Genomic DNA, 21,734 nt, shown 5'->3' on the forward strand with positions numbered 1-21,734 from the left:
AAAATTAACAGAAAAAAAAAATTAGGCAAGTTAAATAAGTTATATTACATACTTGATATTTCTGGCCTTTTGCTTTGGCAAACAACAATGCACAGATTTACAAATTAAACTTACAGATTCTTTACAACAATAGATTTCCAGTGTTAAGGACAGGACAAAAGTTGTGACCACTGAAGAAACTTTAAGAAAACAGATCTGAAAGCACTTCAATGTGAGGGTGACAGGCTTGGTTGATAAAATCCAGTCACCTGTAAATAATATATTCAGCAGGATGGCAATGAGAGAATGGTGTATTGCCAGGTTGATGATTACTGTTCCTAACAAGATGATAGTGTCTTGAAAAACATTCAGAGAAAAATGCTCTTCATAAGATCACTTTCCCTACTAGGTAATCCCCTAGTTCTGACAATACACTTAGCAATCATTCGAAGTTATGCTTAAACACTTTTTACCAAGACGGAGACCTGACAGAGACTGGAAATGTCATCTGCATGCAAATGGGGTGCTTGAAAACAGAGCGATTCAATCTTTTTTCAAGCCCCACGTGGGCTCTAAAACACTTTTCGCCGGGAAGAGACTGGATGGAGACTGGAAGCTTCTGGGGCCATGGTGTCTCCCCATCTTCAGGCACCCATCCATTTTTACAGTGAATCAGAGAAGCCTAGCAGGGCGCACTCATCCTGCTCTTCCTCAGCTCTTACCGTGAACAGGCAAGGAATCAGAAACTGAAAAGGAAACAGCTTGCTAGATCTTCAAAAGGTAAGATTACCAGCGTGGCAGGATAGGGAGAAGCAATTGTATGAGGTATCTCTGAGGCTGGGGGAGGCTGGAAGTACTCTGATGCAAAGGGCCGTTGGCCTTCCCCACCCTGAGATATCTCATGCAATTAATAACCCGGACATTTGATTTGCAAATGTATGGATGAAAAGAGGGCGTGATCATGGCCAAGCTATGTAATTCACTCCTATGGATCCTTGGATTATAATTGAATATATAATTGGCAGTCTCTATTACATTTGTAACTTGAGAATTACCCGTATTAGCAGTTTCAACAGAATTTTCAAATATTAGCTATCTTAATATTGTTTCAGAAGACAGAACAATATCAGTTCATATAACAGAACAATTTTCAAAATGTTTGTCCACCCTATTCATGAGGACACATTCTACTGACCTTGTCATAGTAATTAACTTAGATCCATGACTAAATTATGGACAACAGATTGTTTTTGCCTTATTGTGTTGTGAAATCCAGCCCAGTAATTTATTTAATGACTATACTTAAATATTCTTCATGAATAAAAAGAAAAAGAAAAGTAATCCCACAATTCTATATATGCTTACTGCAAAATAAATCCAATGGTGTTTGCTTGATTTTTATTAAGAGATTACAATAGCTGCCTAATAACCACAATAAATAGAACATAATGTATGACAGTATTAACCTATACAATTAAGCTTTTCCTTCAAGTGCAATTATTAAACAAGCAGCTCAAGCTTCACCATTTTGCAGAATGATTTGCTGAATGATTTGTCTCACTCAAAATCTGTACATTTAGTCACAAAATTATTGAAGATTACATGGACTGTGTTCAGTGAATTTGAATATTGCATTATCAGAACTCCCTCAAAAAACAAAGGTATCATCAAAAACTGTAAGATTTTTTGTTTGCTTCTTTCTAAACATAAAAAATGACTAATGTACTCAAACAGCCAGCAAAATAGAATAAAGACATGTGATGCAAGAATAAAGACATGTGATGCAAGGTTCCGGTTGAGTAGCAGGAGGGAGGGAAGAGACTGCTGCTCCGCTGGACTACGGCATTAAGATCAAATATAGGGAAACTTTTCAGTTAATTTTGAAAAACAACAGATAGTTCAGAAGGATTAGACTCCCCCGTTTCGGAGGATCGTGTTACCTTGTGTCTCGGCAGTGCTTTTCTCTTTATTTCCTGCTGTGAGAAAGCTGGGAGCCCCGATCAGCTGGGGCTCGGAAAATGGTGACCGTGACCGAGCTGGCTTGATTCTGCTCTGAATCCACGCTTTTTAAGAGCATTCTGCAGTGGGGTGAGCTGTATTGTTGCAATCACATTGAGGCTCAACCAGGGGGCTGGCAGAGATAAGAAGAGTGGGGGTTGCCGCCCAGCATTGACCCATACCGACACGGACAGAGGTGGAAAAGGAGAGGTGGAGAGGGACTGAGAAGGAGCGAGCGAGCGTGCGAATGTTCAGGGCGAGCATGCTGGGCGGACTGTGCACGGGCCGAGGAGGAAAGTAGATGGAGGAAAACGTCCCCCACAACAGCAGGACATTCCCAAAAACAACGGGATCTACCGGATAGACGCTGGATGCCGAGTGGTTACATGGTGGGCACGCTCGACGTCGGAGGGCTTTGCGGTGGACATACTCGGTGCTGGAGTGCCTGGAAGAAGGAGGGCCTGCCATTATAGTGAACAAGGAGATTGTGAGAAAGAGACTGCCAGATTGAAATTGACAGTATGAAAACCTTGTGGCTGCTGGATGCTATAACTGAAGACCAGGAGATACAGAGATACCTCTCAAATAACAGCAGAGGTACTGGTAGACATTTGGGGCGACCCATGAGAGACCAGGGGTGTTGTGGAGGTGAGAAAGCTGATAACACCGACAGTGGCAAAGAGAAAACCTGGGAGGACAGAGGACAGAGTTTATACTCAGGACTGTTTGTCCTACTAATAACATCATACATCCCTTGGACTCACCTTTTTAGACTGGATGATATCTATATGAACTTGGCTTAATTGATTAATTAACTGACCAGTTGAAATATCTTCTACCTATATTTTTATTTTTATTACTTATATTTATCTATATTTTTAATAATTAATATTTTTAATAATATGAACTGTTAGTTTTATATTAACTCTTTTTAATTAAATTATTGTGGGGATTTTTAAGTGGATGGGAGGATGGTAGTGATGGCATGAATGAATGGGACTATTTTAGTAATTATTGGAATGAATGGAATACTGTGAATGAAAATGAATGGGAGGGGGGTGATAGATGGAATGGAGTGGGTGGGGGGGATTATAATATGTATGGAATGAATGAATATGACATGAATGGAATTTTTGGCACACCTGACGCTGGAGGGGCAGGAGGGGAGGGGACACTTATCTCTGGGGTGGCAGAGGGTCAAAATATCCCGGTCTTGCTGGGGAGAGGCAGGTATGGCAGAAGCCATGGAGCTAGCCGTTCCAGGGGAAGGAGGGATCGCTGCTTAGTAGCGATCCCTTCTTCAGGCTCCATGAGCTTAACTCAAGGCACTGGTGATGAGTGTAATTCTGGCCCTGGGCTCAAGTTGTTGCTACTCAATGCCAGGTCGGTGGTAAATAAAGCTCTCCTCATCCGGGATCTGATCCTGGATGAGGAGGCCGACCTGGCTTGTGTGACCGAAACTTGGCTGGGCCCGGAGGGAGGAGTTCCTCTCTCTGAAATTTGCCCAGCTGGGTTTCGGGTATGGCACCAACCTCGACCCCAGGGAAGGGGGGGAGGAGTGGCTATTATAGCCAGGGAGAGTCTTGGCCTGCGTAGGCTCATTGCTCCAGAGGTTGCGGGTTGCGAGTCTCTCCTGGTGAAGTTGGACTTAGGGGTTCAGGTGGGCTTGTTACTCACGTACCTGCCTCCCAGCTGCGTGTCAACAGCCCTGCCTGTGCTACTCGAGGAGGTGGCCGGGCTGGCGGTGGAGTTCCCCGGACTTATCGTCCTGGGGGACTTCAATCTGCCGTCGCTCGGCGGTTCCTCTGGACTGGCACAGGAGTTCATGGCCACCATGACAGCCATGGACCTGACTCAAGTAGTTCAGGGTCCGACTCACGAGGGTGGGCACGCACCCGATATGATATTCCTCTCTGAGCAACTGAGCAATGATCTGAGATTAAGGGGCTTAGAAGTGTTGCCTTTGTCGTGGTCAGATCATTTCCTACTGCGGCTTAACTTCCTGGCTCCAATCCTTCCCCGCAGGGAGGCGGAACCAATTAGGAGGTTCCGCCCCAGACGCCTGATGGATCCAGAAGGCTTCCAGATGGCGCTTGGGGTTATTCCAGATACACTTGTCCACAGTTCGGCAGAGTCTCTTGCTGAGGCCTGGAACAAGGCTGCAGGGGAGGCTCTTGACCGGATTGCGCCGTTGCGACCTCTCCGTGGCACTAGACCCCGTAGAGCTCCATGGTTCAACGAGGAGCTCCGGGTGTTGAAGCGCCAGAAGAGACGTGTGGAGAAGCGATGGAGGAAGAGTAAGTCCGAATCCGATCGAACACTTGTAAGAGCTCATATTAAGACTTACAAAGTGGCGCTCAAGGCGGCAAGATGCGCGTATCATGCCGCCTTGATTGCATCAGCGGAATCCCGCCCGGCCGCTCTGTTTAGGGTAACCCGCTCCCTTCTTAATCAGAGGGGAGTTGGGGAGCCCGTGCAGAGTAGTGCCGAGGATTTGAACACGTTTTTCGCTGATAAAATCGCCCGGATCCGAGCGGACCTCGACTCCAATTGTGAAACAGAGTTGACTGACAATGAGTCAGTCGAGGTGACTGGGGCTAAACGTCTTTGTCCATCTGTCTGGGAGGAGTTTGACTTGGTGACACCTGATGAAGTGGACAAGGCTGTGAGTTCCGCCACCTGTTTACTGGATCCGTGTCCCTCTTGGCTGGTTTCGGCCAGTCGAGGGGTGACACGGAGCTGGGTCCAGGAGATTGTCAACGCCTCCTTGGGGAGGGGGTCCTTTCTGCCCCTTTATAAGGAGGCGGTTGTGCGCCCCCTCCTCAAGAAGCCTTCCCTGGACCCAGCCGTGCTTAATAACTACCGTCCAATCTCCAACCTTCCTTTCATGGGGAAGGTTGTCGAGAAGGTGGTGGCACTTCAACTCCAGCGGTCCTTGGATGAAGCCGATTATCTAGGTCCTCAGCAGTCTGGATTCAGGCCCGGCTACAGCACGGAAACTGCTTTGGTCGCGTTGATGGATGATCTCTGGCGGGCCCGGGACAGGGGCTTGTCCTCTGTCCTGGTGCTCCTTGACCTCTCAGCGGCTTTCGATACCATCGACCATGGTACCCTTCTGCGCCGGCTGGAGGGGTTGGGAGTGGGAGGCACTGTTCTTCAGTGGTTCTCCTCCTACCTCTCCGGTCGGTCGCAGTCGGTGTTAGTGGGGGGTCAGAGGTCGACCCCGAGGTTTCTCCCTTGTGGGGTGCCTCAGGGGTCGGTCCTCTCCCCCCTGCTATTTAATATCTACATGAAACCGCTGGGTGAGATCATCCAAGGGCATGGGGTGAGATATCATCAATATGCCGATGATACCCAGTTGTACATCTCCACCCCATGTCCAGTCAACGAAGCAGTGGAAGTGATGTGCCGGTGCCTGGAGGCTGTTGGGGCCTGGATGGGTGTCAACAAAGTCAAACTCAACCCAGACAAGACGGAGTGGCTGTGGGTTTTGCCTCCCAAGGACAATTCTATCTGTCCATCCATTACCCTGGGGGGGGGAATTATTGACCCCCTCAGAGAGGGTCCGCAACTTGGGCGTCCTCCTCGATCCACAGCTCACATTAGAAAAACACCTTTCAGCTGTGGCGAGGGGGGCGTTTGCCCAGGTTCGCCTGGTGCGCCAGTTGCGGCCCTATTTGGACCGGGAGTCATTGCTCACAGTCACTCATGCCCTCATCACCTCGAGGCTCGACTACTGTAACGCTCTCTACATGGGGCTACCTTTGAAAAGTGTTCGGAAACTTCAGATCGTGCAGAATGCAGCTGCGAGAGCAATTATGGGCTTCTTCAAGTATGCCCATATCACTCCAACACTCCGCAGTCTGCATTGGCTGCCGATCAGTTTCCGGTCAGAATTCAAAGTGTTGGTTATGACCTATAAAGCCCTTCATGGCACCGGACCAGAATATCTTCGGGACCGCCTCCTGCCGCACGAATCCCAGCGACCGGTTAGGTCCCACAGAGTTGGCCTTCTCCGGGTCCCGTCGACTAAACAATGTCGTCTGGCAGGACCCAGGGGAAGAGCCTTCTCTGTGGGGGCCCCGACCATCTGGAACCAGCTCCCCCCTGAGATTAGGATTGCCCCCACCCTTCCTGCCTTTCGTAAACTCCTTAAGACCCACCTTTGCCGTCAGGCATGGGGGAACTAAAACACCTCCCCCTTGCCCATGTTGTTTTGTTGATTGATTGACTGTGTGCCTGTTTTTTAATATATACTGTTTTTATGAGATTATTAATTTTAAATTGTAACTAGATGGGTGGGCATTGGATTTGGTATTATGTACTGTACTGTTTTTTATTATTGTTGTGAGCCGCCCCGAGTTTGCGGAGAGGGGCGGCATATAAATCCAATAAACCTAAACCTAAACCTAAGAATTTAAATCCATATACAATATTTATGTCCCAGAACATAGTTGTACAGATGTAATTTATTATCAATTAATTTGTATTTCTCTATATTTTAAGAATGGAGGGAAATTTGAATAAGCTAATTTTTAAATGCCAGGTGCTTCAAGATTCTTTGCCATTGCATTAATTCTTTAGCCAATGCACTTATAGATACTTGGCGCTTTACTACAGTAAACCTGGCAACTAACAAAAAAAAAATGCCTCCATTTCTTACGTTGCTTCACTTTATAAATCTTGGGATTAATGGACAATGAAGCCACCCAAGATTCAATTATCAAAAACCTTTCTGATTTTTTCTCAATTCCCTCAAAAAAATTAAATCAAAATGAGTAATTAGTAATAGCACTTAGACTTATATACCGCCAGCAGTCAGCAGAAGCAACTTGCAGTACTGCATTTTAACCACTGTGCCACCTCTTGCCACCAGAGAGAGTAATGTTTGAATTCTGTTGCAACCTTTTCTAAAATGAAATAAATTCATATAATGCACTTTTAAGGAGGTGTAGTATTATCTATGAATTATTTTTATAGTCAATACTTGAAGATACACTAAGATGGATTTGAAAGCAATTTTACATCATAAAGAGTCCCAAGCTAATTCACTGAAATTCTCTTTTAAATTTTTTAAAGGTTCCCAAAGGGGCCAAGAGTATTTAAGAATAATTTTATGTTAAATTATGCTGTATTCTATCCCCGTTGAAATGTTAATATTTCTCAGGTGTAAAGACTTTCTCAGTTTAAGAAGTTTAAAAACTGCAAGTTGCCATAATGATGATGTCAATGGATTCCTTTTACCAAGGTCCTGTCATTTGCAGACTAGTCCTTGTTTTGTAGAGTGAATGTCATTTTAATGGCTCAGGACCTTATATTTTATCGCAATGCCACAAATGCCATAGCATTTTTCCCCGCTGGTTCACAACCAAAACAAAAAAGGAAGTCCTTACGCTGAGGCTGATATAGCAAGTACTACGTGTTCCTCAATGGATGTGCCTAATTCACGATTTGAAAGATACAGTATCACACAACAGAGGTAATGTAAGTATTCACTCTGTAAGCATCCATGAATTATATTTTTGAAGTATTTAAAGTATTGTGTATCATACAAAAATATAACATTCTCTTATTTTTTTTAAAAAATCCCATCGAGTGATATGCAATCCATGTCGATGGGTTCCTGCACAATAAGGGGTTGCAGTTATGGCCAGCAAGGCCTTTGCACCAGTTTATCTGCTCTTTCAACAGGTACTCATTCCCTGGTCTTTTCACAGTTTGACTACTGCAATATAGGCTACATGGAGCTGTCCTTGAAGACTATTTGAAATCTACAACTAGTCCAAAATGTGGTGGCACAGGCACCAATCCCATGTAACACTTCTTTTCTGCAAGCTGCACTAGTTGGCAGTTTGCTTCTGGGTGAAATTCAAGGTGTTGGTCATTACCTGTAAATTCTATATACAATAAGACTGGCTAGTTGAGGGACCACCTCTCTCTCATCTTTGAATTTGGGAAGCTTACAAATTGAATAAAATTATTAAATGAATGAATGAATGAATGAATGAATGAATGAATGAATGAATGAATGAATGAATGAATGAATGAATGATAAACTAAATCTTCCTATTATAAGTAATGTGTGTCATTCATGATGTTTGTTCTTATTATCTATGGAATTTCTTACCCACACTCCATCATCAAAAATCTGCAAATTTAAAGACTATAAAATACTGTATTATTTCACTGGGACTCATCGGACAATGGGTACATTTGATTTTATTTCATTTTGCTACTATAGTTTTCTTGTTTTTATATTATGCTTATTAATTATGCTTTGCTTTTGACAAAATAGCAACATACAATACGTTAATTAATAGTAAAGCAATGCAACCAATGTGATGCTAACCAACCTTTATTCTTTGCATTATTCTAATAATGAAAACTAACAGTTATAAGACTTAGTAGTATAATAAAATACAACAATATGAATATCAGTATAATAAAAATATTTCACAGAACACCTATTAGTATGTCAAATTATACATTAGAATGGACAGGACATACCTTTTTGCAAGAGTACTATTAAATGGTAGTTTGCCAGGAACTTGTGATTTTCAGAAGTAAAACTGAGGTGATTCAAATATTACAAAAGGACATAATGAGAACTATATGCAGCCTGCTAGTTGCCTATCTTAATATTTGGAAAGGAATAAGCATATTTGCGTACATGTATAAGTTTGTGTACATATACAACACACTGTATAATTTCACATCTATTACTAGTAAGCTGTATTTAACAAGCATTACACCCAGTAATGAAATTTGACAAACTTATGGTGTGAGGGAAGAAATAGTCTCAAACAAGTTTTGCTGCATTGCTATACAATTACAGTATGCAAATTAAGTGGAATCATATCATATGCCAACAGATGAGTCATGTCTGGTATATTAATACTCCAAGGAAAGTAACTGCATATAACTGTGGATTCATCATGGAGAAGCTTTTCTTGAAGACCCCAATTTAAAGGTCTGAGGAATAGGGATGAGAATTAAGTCAAATAAATTTACTTTCACTACCAGCATCTTATTATCAGACAAGTTGGCAAACATGGATAAACTGCTAGAAATCTTGCTCAGACAGACCACAAACTATAATAAAGAACAGCTAAACCAATATCTTGTACTTTTTGTAAACCCCTCCCCCCAAATATCTATATTTATATCTATATCTATATCTATATCTATATCTATCTATATCTATCTATCTATCTATCTATCTATCTATCTATCTATCTATCTATCTATCTATCTATCTATCTATATATACTGTATATATATATATAACATGCATAATACTATCCTGTACGGGCTCTCAAAATATATATGCAAGAAACATACAGAACAGTCCAGATTTTTGGATATTTCAGTAAAATTCCACCAAAATGTTGGGGCGGAACAAAGAGAGAGGGAAGAAAAATCATCTCTTATGGGAATTGGAGTATCACTGTTACCAATTCCAATCTTCCATTGTTTAACTTGAGAAATTTAGATGACCTGGACAAATCTAACAAAAACTTATGAATTTATGGTGTGTCTAAGCCAGCATTTCTAAAAACTACTAATTTGGGGAAAGACTGGGTTTGTCCTGAAATCCTTATTTATTTGACCAGAACAAATTGTCAGTCATGAAACCACCGGTTGAAGGCAAATGGATGGAGGCTCGGAAGTCACAGCAATACAGAATAAATTTTTAAAAAGAATTGAGTAACACAGTTACTTGTCAAGCAGTGATGTCTTAATTTTTCAGTTGATATATTCTTTTTTACATGTGGGTACACAGTATCCCCCCCCCTACAAAACTCTATGAGGGGCAAAACAGACAGCTGCTATTAGTTAACATTCCTGATCAAAGCAAAGAACATTTTTTAGCTCAGTGAGCCAACATGGCAAAGCACCCTGTTCAAGTTATCCCTGGGGCATAGATAAACCCTCCAGCTTTTAACTAGAAAAAATAGAAAGGAGACACAATCTGAAGTTAGTTGGGGAAAAGATTAAAAGTAATGTGAGAAAATATTATTTTACTGAAGGAGTAGTAGATGCTTGGAACAAACTTTCCAGCAGACATGGTTGGTAAATCCACAGTAACTGAATTTAAACATGCCTGGAATAAACATATATCCATCCTAAGATAAAATACAGGAAATAGTATAAGGGCAGACTAGATGGACCATGAGGTCTTTCTTTGCCGTCAATTTTCTATGTTTCTATGAATGCAATTCCAGCAACTGTAGTCATTTTTTCCTTTGTGGGATAAGAAAGCAAACAAGCAAACACTGCAGAAATATAATTGTGTACAGCAGTGACGGCAAACCTTTTTTCACTGGTGTGCCGAAAGTGTGCATGTGCTCACTGTCACACCTGCAGAGTGCCCACACACATAATGCAATGCCCCTGCCACACATCCCTCCCCCTGCACATACATGTGCCACCCGCTGTGCACGCACTTGAGACCCTCACATCCCAAAACAGTGGTAGGAGAGGGAAAACACCTCCCATCCACTAACAGAGTTGGGAAGGGGGGAAAGCCTGTTTCCCCAAATGGAGCTGGGAAGGGGCAAAAGCCTTATGTGCCCAAACAGCACTGGGGTGGAATCTCCATAGATCTGAGAAGGCATGGGCCGCAAGAAAGTGAGAAGAAAGCATGAGTTTGTCTGACCCCAAAATCAGCTGGCTGATGCACAATGGAACTGAGCTGCTGAACAGCTTGTATGCTATAGATTCACCATCACAGGAGTACAGTATATGATAAAGTAAGACACATAATATGAATAAGTGTATATAAGTTGTACGTCTCTATGTGTCTGCAACCTCCATCCCAACCATATCAATGATATTTTTTCCAAAATAAAAGACAAGATCTTTATACAGTATCTCTTTTTATATATTTTGTCTTTTAAAAAAAAAGAAATGGGGCTACATTTGTTATCCTTTCCTAATAGGTTTCCTAATGGTTTCCAGAGTCACATGGAGCCTCATAAAACCTTTTCAGACTAACAAATTGTATTGTTACCTTCCCCGCTCCCCCCCACACACCTGATCGCAGTTCAAATTCTATATCAGTCTAGTCATTCCATTGCGTTGATGAAATTAGCTATACCTATAAAAGCATAAGCCTTTTAATACAGTTTGTTAATTTGAAAAGGGAGGCATGCAAGGGCAATTTTATGAAAAGTGGCAAGGATGATTAGACCCAGCCACTAGACTAAAACAGTTTCAAATTGCAGTGTGTCAGTCAATCCAGGTTAGTCCTCGACTTACAACAGTTCAAAGGCACTGAAAAATGTGACTGATGGCCATTTTTCAGTTATAACCTTTGTAGCATCCCTATGATCATATGATCAAAATTCATATACAGTGGTACCTCTACTTAAGAACTTAATTCGTTCCGTGACCAGGTTCTTAAGTAGAAAAGTTTATAAGAAGAAGCAATTTTTCCCATAGGAATCAATGCAAAAGCAAATAATGCTTGCAAACCCATTAGGAAAGAAATAAAAGTTAAGAATTTGGGTGGGAGGAAGAAGAGGAGGAGGACAGTCGCTGCCAAAGGAAGAAGGTGAGGTGAGGAGAATCAAAAAAATCCAAAACTTTAAGGCTTAAAAAAAAAGAGGGACTCTGAGGCGCCGAGGAAGAGCACACGCCTCCCATACACCCGGAGCGAGGCTGCCTCCCATACACTGCACCAGAGAGAGAAATCCAGGGGGAATGGCAGGAAACTGGCCGGGCCTTCGTGCTGCTACCAAATTTCCTGGGAAATTTTTCCGGGCTTGGGTTCTTAAGTAGAAAATACAGTAGTTCTTAAGAAGAGGCAAAAAAATCTTGAACAACCGGTTCTTATCTAGAAAAGTTCTTAAGTAGAGGCGTTCTTAGATAAAGGTACCATTGTACTTGGCAATTGGCTCATATTTATGACTGTTGCTGTGTCCCAATGTCATGTGAGGGGCAGAACAGACATTGCAACCTTCTGAAAAGCAAAGTCAATGGGGAAGTCTCTTTACAACTGAGTTACGATCAACTGCTTGGTTCACTTAACAACTTAACAACAACGACTGAGAAATGTTGTAAGTTGGGGCAAAATTCAGTTAACAAATGTCACACTTAACAACTTTTGGGCTCAAATGTGATTGTAAGTCGAGGACTACCTAAACCAGTGGGCAAGCTATTCACGTTTATGATGCAGGTGCATTCGTTAGCTCTATATCAAATTCAAATTCAATAAAGTGAGCCAGTGGATTAAAGTTATGACTAGGATTGTGGAGACCCAGATTCCAGTCATCCTGCCACATGGCAAATCTTTTAGTAAATTTGGATCAAGATGGGATATAAACCCAACAAATAAGTGAGAGACTAGTGATATTAAAAAGCAAATAATGTGTGGATATTCAGTTACCTTGATAGTTTTAAAAGATGCTTTACCTCACAATTCCTTCCTTATGATGATTTTTTTTAATGTTGTATCTTGCACTGGAAGCATCAAAACTGATAATTTAGAATACTTCTTTCTTGCTTCTAATATTCCTATGTTAAAACTACTCTAGTTTATTCAATGGATCTATCTACATAATTTTACTAAAGATGTTGCCTGAATGGGAACTAGAACACACAACTCTTCTATTACAATCCTTTTTTTCCTGGACAGATCCCTTCCTTGAGAAGCCATGTTGTAGATTCATGATGAAGTGCATTAAATAAAATGGAGAATCACATTGATGATACTTGGTCTGTCATATCATTTTCATTGGAAACTGAGTTATTTTTGTTTAGATTTCTGCCCCATTTTCTTCAAGTAACTTGAGCAGCATTCTTTAAATTCTCTTTAGTTTTTACAAACAGCCCGTCAAGATAGGTTGCAAGATCATTCCTTGCTCCAAATCATCTAATGAACTTTCTTGGCTAAGGATAGACTTTACCAGGAGTCTCCTCAATCCTAACACAAGCCCTAAACACTTAAAATCACAGGAGCTGTGGACCAAAAAACGGTGTGTGTGTGCTGTAATAACAAGTTGTAGCGTATTCTCTTTTTCACAGAAAAAAAAAATCCTACTAAGTTGACTGTGCTAGCAAGCTTACAATAACATAATAGTCATGAAAGCAGCTTCATTTTTTCTCAACCCTTCTCCTGGTACACCATAGTGCTAGGCTCAAGGAAGGAGCAGCAGCAGATGAAGAAATTATAGTTGGGATTTGGGATAGTAAATCCAGTAAGTTGATTGATGCAGAAATCAAACTGATTCTTGTCTAATATCTTGTGAAAGTTACAACACTCTCAGAATATATTAGAAATACCAGGTATTTACTTGTTCAATTTTAAGTCTTTTATTGAAGGTAAGGATAACACTTTGGTAGTGGGGGGTGAGTATGGCTTTTACCAGTTCCATTTTTCAGGATTACACATTGTTTTCCTTCCTAAGTGACAGAATCTCTTAACCAGCTAAACATCTTCAGTCCTAAGCCTGCTTTTGGGAGGGAACACTTTTGCCATTAATGGCATGGGAGACTGATGCCTTTTTCCAGTTTCAGCTTGTTAATTCCAAAGATTGATTGATTGATTGATTCATTCATTCATTCATTAGAATTGTATGCCGCCTCTCTCTTGAGACTTGGAGTGGCTCACAACAACAAAACCGTACAAATCCAATAGTTAAAAACAATTTAAAACCCTTAATATAAAAAACAATCATACATCTCATACACACCATACATAAAGCGGAAACGGCCCAGGGGAATCAATTTCCCCATGCCTGACAGCAGAGGTGGGTTTTAAGGAGTTTGTGAAAGGCAAGGATGGTAGGGGCAATCCTAATCTCTGGGGGCAGTTGGTTCCAGAGGGTCGGGGCCGCCGCAGAGAAGGCTCTTCCCCTGGGTCCCACCAGACAACATTGTTTTGTTGACGGGACCCGGAGAAGGACAACTCTGTGGGACCTAACCGGTCGCTGGGATTTGTGCGGCAGAAGGCGGTCTCAGAAGTATTTTGGTCCGATGCCATGAAAATACCTTAAAGGTGCAAGCACTCTTGTTTAAGTAAATCCAAAGTTTTTCTTCATCACTCTCTGGAAAAGATGGCAAAATAACAACACATTTGTATAATAATTTGTATGCAATAGGTGAACCAAAGCGCAACACTTACATACAAATTACTATTAAAACCTTTGTGTATAGGTATTCCTCCAATTATGAGCCACCCTTAAGCCAAAATTTATGTTGCTAAGTGAGACATTCATTAAATGAATTTTGCCCAATTTTATTATCTTTCTTGCCATAGTTGTTAAGTAAATTACTGCAGTTGGTAAGTAACACGGTTGTTAGGGGAATCTGGTTTCCCATTGACTCTGCTTTTGGGAAAGTCACAAAAGGTGGTTGTATGATTGGGGTTGGGGGACAGCAATCTTTATAAATACATGTCAGGTACATCCAAATTTTGATTATATGATCATGGAGATACTGCACGTATGATAAGTGTGGGTAAACAACCATAAATCACTTTTATCAGTGCTGTTGTAACTTTGAATGGTCACTATATCTGCTGTACATTGAGGACTACCTGTATATAATGGATCTTCCAATATGAATGAAGCACCAGAACATTGTTATTCAGTTGCTAAGACATACCAAGTCTTTGTGATCCTATGGAGTATACCAGGCCAGGACAGTCTGTCCTCCCCATCTCCTGGAGTTTGCCCAAATTCATGTTTATTTTGCAATGACACTATCTAGCCACTTCATTCTCTACCTTCCCCTTCTCTTTTTCCCTTCAATCTTTCCCAACATCAGGAATGTTTTTCGATGAGAATGCTAGAATGGGGACCAATTAAGCAGCAATTAAAATTAAAAAGCCCTTATTATACATTTTAGGAGAAATGTCCCTCAGTTAAAATAATCCAAACTGTTACTACAATTTTCATTCACTGTGCAATGAATGTAGAAGAAACATAAATGCGAAAGAAGCTTATAAGTAAATGTTATAATGGCAGATGATAATATAACTTGTCAATACTTCATTTTATTAGTTGGACATTTTTAGATACATAAATCAGAAAGCCAGATGATTGGAAAAATGCTTTATTAAATCAAAGCAGACCTAGAGCAATAATATAATATTAATATGATATTTAATGCTTTTCAGATGTGTTTGACACCAACTTCCCTAATTCCCAATATTACTGAAGCATTATGGGATTTGAAGAGCTATACAGCTAAGAGTCATGATATTTCAGCCTGGAGCCATTGATCAAATGATGTATCATCTAGATCTGGCCACAAAAGATATGCATGGTTTTATTATGGGTTTTTAAATTGTCTTTTTAAATTGTTCTTTTTAGATATTGTTCTTTTCGTTGTGAACCACCCAGAGTTCTTATGGAGTTGGCTGGCATATAAATTAAACTAAAAAATAAATAAATAAATAAATTTCAGAAGACTGAGTTAACCAAATGAATCAGACAACAGTTAGACTTGAACTGAGACACAGTCCACTGACAGCACAGCAAAACTTTTCCAACACATTACAAATGTGATTTGATCATATTAATACAAATCTCCATGAAGAGTTCATACTTGAAGAGCACCACTTCAAGTCCACAGGTTCTTCTATGTAAAAATACATAGAAAGCACACATAGGAAGATTGGTGTTCCAAATCTATTTTTTTCATTATGCATAAGTGTACAAAAGCTAAGATATAAGCCAATCATTTCTATAAAAGTGAAGAAGCATATACATAAAAACCAAAGGAATGGATACATCCAACAGCAGAGCAAAGAAAAGAGCATGAACTGATGGGCCACAGCTAAGAACATTATTTGAAACATTTGTGCAAATCTAGACTGTTATTTACCACATAGACAGACCAAAAGGAAGGTAGAGACAACATCAAAGACACAAGGCAACATCAGTTAACAATGGTTGAGGCTGCCAGATGAGTAAGAGCCAGAACTTTGCATCTTGCTGAACACCAGAAGCAGTAAAAGAGGAACCGAAGAAGGCTTCACCACTTTTAAAAATACAGTATATAGTATCTATGTTGTCTTTAAAATGATACGGAGATTCTTAACACATACTAGGAAATCAGAGGGTGTTAAATTTTTTCCAGTGCTGTATTTTTCTCTGTGCTGAAATTACTGAGATCACTAAATTACAGGGGTATGCAAAACATTTTGTTTTGAATCATTTCAAGTGCAAACCTTCCCAAACCCCTGTGTCTCCAACAGGCTGTTTTCAGCTTTCTAGAAATGTTTTGAACATGAAATAGAGTCTAGATATATAAATGCCAAGAGCTACATATATCAGCGTGTTATGAACATCTGTTACAACCCTTTAACTACAGTTACTTACTTACTTACTTAATTACTTAGTTACTTATTGAATTAATAGGCTTCCCTTCTCGAGGACTCAGGGTGGTTTACAAGAATAAAATATTAACAAAGATTCAAAAACTACAATAGATAAGTTAAAAAGAAGTAAAAAAAATTAAAACCCAGTATAAATAACATTCAGACATCCCTCATTCATACTACTGGCTGGAGTGAAGGCTATCGCTCATGGCTTCAGGCCTGCTGGCATAAGTGTTTTTAATGCCTTTAGGAAAGCGAGGAGAGTGGGAGCGGTATGAATCTCTGGAGGGCATTGGTTCCAGAGGACCGAGGCTGCAACAGAGAAGGCTCTTCCCCACAACCCCACCAACCGGCATTGCTTAGCCAATGGGACCTGGAGAAGGCCGATTGTGTGTGACCTAAGCGGTCGTTGGGACATGTGAGGCAGAAACGACCCCATAAATAATCTGGTTCTAAGTCTTGTTGGGCTTTATAGGTAATAACCAACACCTTGAATTTTGTTCAGAGACCGATCAGTAGCCAGGAGTGTTGGGCTGATATGGGTGTATCTAGGTACACCCAACATGGCTCACCAGCTGCATGTTGAACGAATAGAAGTCTCCAAATGTTCTTAAAGGGTAACCACAAGTAGAGCGCATTGCAGTAATTGAGCCGCGATGTGATGAGGGCGGGATTTACTGTGGGAAGAAACTCCCTATCTAGATAGGTCTGTAACTGGCGCACCAGGTGAACCGTTGCAAAAGTCCCCCTAGCCACACAGCCAAGAGAGTTTGTTCTAACTTCAGTTGTGGATCTAGGAGGACTCTCAAGTTGCAGACCCGCTCGGAGGGGGCAGAATTTATCCCCTCCTAGAGTGATGGATGGACAGGTGGGATGGTCCTTTGGAAGCAAAATCCACAGCCACTCAGTCTTCTCAGGGTTGAACTTGACAAGACTTCCTCAGACTGAGCAAGGGACTTATCTTTCCTACAGGTGAAAACTCTCAGTAATCTTTTCTGCTTGATCAGACCAGGGTAAAGCCAACTCAGCTTTAGTGGCAGACAGTACAGCTACTTGGAACAGCCACAGGCAAGAGCAGAATAAAATCTCAAACTACCTGGATTCTACCAAAAATAAGAAGTGTCCCCAGTGCGTTGTAAGGGGCCACAGAGTTGGTCTTCTCCAGGTCCTGTCAGTTAAACCATGTCAGCTGGTAGGTCCACAGAGGAGGGACTTCTCTGTGGCTGCTCTGACTCTCAGGAACCAGTTACCCTCTGAGATCCAGACTACCCCTACCCTATTGGCCTTCTGGAAAGCGGTAAAGACCTGGCTTTTCCAGCAGGCCTGGGGCCGTTGATCTAATGGTGGTAACCATAAAGATTCGGCCATAAATGGTATGCATTTCGCTTGCTTTTAAATTGTTTAAATTGTTTTTAAACTGTTTTAGAGGTTTTAGTATTATTTGGATGTTTATATTTTTGGTTGTGAGCCACCTAGGGAGTTGAGTGGCATAAAAATTGAATTAATTAGTTAATTGATTGATTGATCAGTTGGTTGATCACAATTATTCAACCAATAATGGTCCAGAGTTTTCCTATCTGCTGCAGAAAAGTATCATACAATTCATTCATTGCAATTTCAATATGTATAATGAATGAAATTTTTGTTCCATGAGAGGCTGTATTATCATTTGATACTGAAACAAAATTAGAGAGAAGTCCTGTTTTTTATTTATATTCCACATCAGTGTTCATTTACAAACTTGTCAATAAGGTACTCAAATTAATAATTAAATGCACAGCACTTTTTCACTAAAGTATATGTAATACATTACATGAGCCAATCTAATATAACAGGTAATATCCTCATTAAAAAGAAGAAAACTTGGCTTCATCTATAATCTATGTATGTGTAATTATAGATGCAGTAATGAAAAGATGAAGCTGACATCTATAAAATAAGTGCCAAAAAAAATTGACCTGCAACCTTTTGGAAGGAAATGTAAAAACAAGCATAGTATAGCCAAGTCTTATTCACTTGGAATTGCCACAGGCTAATAAATATGAGAGGGGAAAAACCTCTCTCTCCAAAGCATGTAATTTTAATACAGTTGGGTGAGAATGGTTTGTTTCAAAAGCAGTTTTTTTCCCCTTTCTGCTGTCTGGTACACACAATGTTTACAGTATATAAAAAGCCAAGTCAGTTGCCTATTATGGGACTTCCTTCTTGTTTTAACGGGATACAAATAACCAAGATCATGTTAAGGGATGTAGTTCTCAACTGATCTTTTCAAAGGAGCCTCAAGTGCAAATTGTTCTATTATTTATTTGAAAGAATTAAATCCTGGAGGTGCAGTAAGATAAGACTAAATGACCAAAGTTTTCATTACCTATTCAAATATCAGTTTTGGCCACAAAAGATATATATTGTAATAGATTAACTGGAATATGTACATCAAATCTCCTGTCTCTTACATCAACTTATTGCTACATTTTAGTATATTTTAGGAATATTTAACCAATTCAAACCCACTGAGAAAATATTGGTCCCTTTATACATTCCATCCTTCCTAGTTTCATAAGAAACATAAATGATATCTAAACTTCTATTCCTCAGTTTAAATGTTATTTATATTCCTCATGAGACTAATCCATAAAATTTAGCCCAGGACATTAATAACTATCATTAGTAAGTAAATAACTGAGTGCTTTTTAATAATCTTGCAATTCACACACTCATATATTTTTTACGCATAATTTGCTGAAGGATAGAAAAAATGTCTGAATGCAACAGCTCTCTCTCAGAAAGAGATGATAGAATGATCATATTTTATTATGGCACATTTCTATTTGAAGCAGAGTTTAATCTGGAATAATATGTATCTATTTACTTACAGTCCCAAATCAATAACACATATAAAAAAGAATTTAAAAAGTACCTTGATGTAATTAGGATGATCAAGTGTGAAATAACAAAAAATGGAGGAATCCACATAAAATATATTGCTAAGAAAATTAGGCAAACGGAAAAGTTATAAAATAAAAAAAATCAGTTGTATAAACCAGAACAGATGAATACCTAACATTTGAAACAATAATGAAACAATCCACAGCTATCTGATAAATAAGTGACTATAGCCAGGAGAAATGTATATTTTCTTTATAACGCACTTAAAGTATGGCAAGTATCCAACAACATAAAATTCATTTTGAAAAGGCTCAAAAAGCAAAGGCAAGGAAGGTGGAACAGTAACAAAGAACATTTTATGTGTGTTTTTCAATCATTTTCAATCATTCAGTCCACCAAATATATTTTTGGAATATCTGAATACTCTGAAATAACTTTTGCTTGGAACTAATCCGTAGCCATGAATGCATCACAAAAGAACTTCTCACCCAGCTTCCAACAAGTTTAAGTTTTTCTATAATGTTCAACTAATAATTATTAAACTCATTAGCAATAATCCAGACTAGCAATCACATTCAGGTATAGGTTAGTATAAATATCAAATCTTCCCTCTGTTCTTTGTATACAAACCAACCTCATAGACTAGACAAGATTAATTAATGTATTATGCAAAACACTTTAAAAGGTAACTTACTGCTTGTCAGGTGACTTGGTGAGGTATGTTGCCCATTGGGTGTGCTTGAAGTAAGGTCAATCGCCACATTGGAGTGTTCCCTTTCAGGTGAAAGGTCATGGTCACCTATTATATTTTTAAAAAGTGTCAGTTTTTATTTAGAAAAACTGTTATTTGCACCCAGGACAAAACTGTTTCTGATAATTCTGCTCCCAAGGTAATTAGATTCTTCCATTCATTAAAGACTAGGGTGTAGGTTACAACTGCTTACAAGATATGGCAAAAAGGTCTGTTTATTGGCTTGCTCAACATTAACAACACTGGGTTAATATTATGGTATTGGGACAAAGCCAAATAAATGTCCACACCCCTTCAATTTCACACTCAGTTCCTTTGCATACAGTGTATATGGTTTATTTATTTATTTTAAAAGAAACACAAAGAGGGAAAGATTATGTTCATATAGGCTGCCTACCACCTGTCTTTCAAGACTTCTATAGAGTACCACTGAAATGACCAAATCAACAAAAAATAAAATATGATAGTAAAGAATTCTCTTCATCGCCCAATAAGGCAAAAGTCCAAACAATGACAGGAAGATTATACTGATACTTACAGGGCAGATATCCATCAGTAGCCTCCACTTCCATACTCAAAGTGCAGTGCTATAAAATAAAAAGTACACTGTCAACGATGTCCTCACTCTGTCAACTCTTGAAAGATCTAAGTTTCTTAGTGAACTCTTCTTTATGTCATTGCTAATCAAACCAGTGTTTGCTTTCTGCCTGGAATTTTTCTGAAAACACCCAATGATCAGAATAGGTTAATTTACTTTTTTCCAAAAATGAACCATGTGGAGGAGATGAGGGGGAATCACACACTAAAATAATTACTAACCAGTTTCTAAATAAATCCTATTTAGGTCAGGTATGTGTTAACTTGGCTTGCCAGCGACTTAACAATCAACAGCTACTTCTTCTACTCAAAGGCAGTAGCGTATTTGTTAATAAACCCAACAGGGAATCTGAGTATCTTAAGTTGAAATTTTTAGACTGATTTTTAAGTACTGTCAAATGTCAGTGCTACAAAGTTTCTTACCATTATGGCTCTTCTATGGTGTGAACAAAAAATGTTTTTTAAAAAATGGTAAATATGTGCTTCTATGACAGTGATATAACATTTTTGCATAGGAACCAGTTTATTCTAGCTTAAGTTTATAACCCTGGAGCAATTTTTAAAGTACGGTAGTTCCAGACTGCAAGCATTACTGCAGTCTCAAAAGTTTCTTGAAGCACTTTGCTAGCTATTACTTTTTAGAAATCAAATATCCATATTAGATGACACTCAAGTCCTGTACTATATGAATAAAAATGAAATAAAATAAAAAGGTAAACAACATTTTAAAGTAAATTTTAAAAGGAAAAAACCATGCCCCACAAATAATTACATTTTCCCCGCCTAGTTTCCCAGCTCCCTTTGCCTTTAGTTTCAAAACTCTTATTACATCAAGCAGTTAAATTATTCACAATGAACCATTTCTGTATTGATTGCCAAGTATATTTAGCCCCAGCTCCTGGAATTTCTCCATTACTTACTGGAAAACAGGCAGCTCTATTTCTTGTCTCCTAAACCACTTCCCTTTACCTCATCCCCCTCCTTAAGAAAGAAAGACTTCTCTGCTGCGTTCCTTTCTCTTTGGCATACAACATATCAAATTCCCAAGTATACTCAGTATAATGCTTAGATTTCATCGGACAACCCTGCCATCGTGTTGATGTTTACATTAGTTTAAGAATAATACTTGAGGTCTAAATGTTTTAGCATGAGCAATTCCCTCATGCCTTTCCAAAATTACCTTATCTTCCACCT

General features: G+C 39.6%; 1 protein-coding gene across 11 annotated transcripts in view; it reads right to left on the reverse strand.

Annotated features, from left to right (window-relative positions):
• Positions 1–21,734, reverse strand: part of IKZF2 (IKAROS family zinc finger 2) — a 270,987-nt gene that overhangs the window by 247,532 nt on the left and 1,721 nt on the right. For 10 of the 11 annotated variants that reach the window (XM_070732188.1, XM_070732190.1, XM_070732182.1 and 7 more), the window contains exons 2-3: positions 20,482–20,530; positions 19,887–19,991 (exon numbers count right to left, since the gene is read on the reverse strand). In XM_070732188.1, coding sequence (XP_070588289.1) covers positions 19,887–19,991; positions 20,482–20,515 — 139 coding nt within the window. In that variant the 5' untranslated portion in view covers positions 20,516–20,530. The remainder of the gene's footprint in view (positions 1–19,886; positions 19,992–20,481; positions 20,531–21,734) is intronic. The other variant, XM_070732186.1, reaches the window with a different exon arrangement.

Source organism: Erythrolamprus reginae, chromosome 1 (genome assembly GCF_031021105.1).
Source record: "Erythrolamprus reginae isolate rEryReg1 chromosome 1, rEryReg1.hap1, whole genome shotgun sequence".
In the NCBI taxonomy this organism is placed as follows: Eukaryota; Metazoa; Chordata; class Lepidosauria; order Squamata; family Dipsadidae; genus Erythrolamprus; species Erythrolamprus reginae.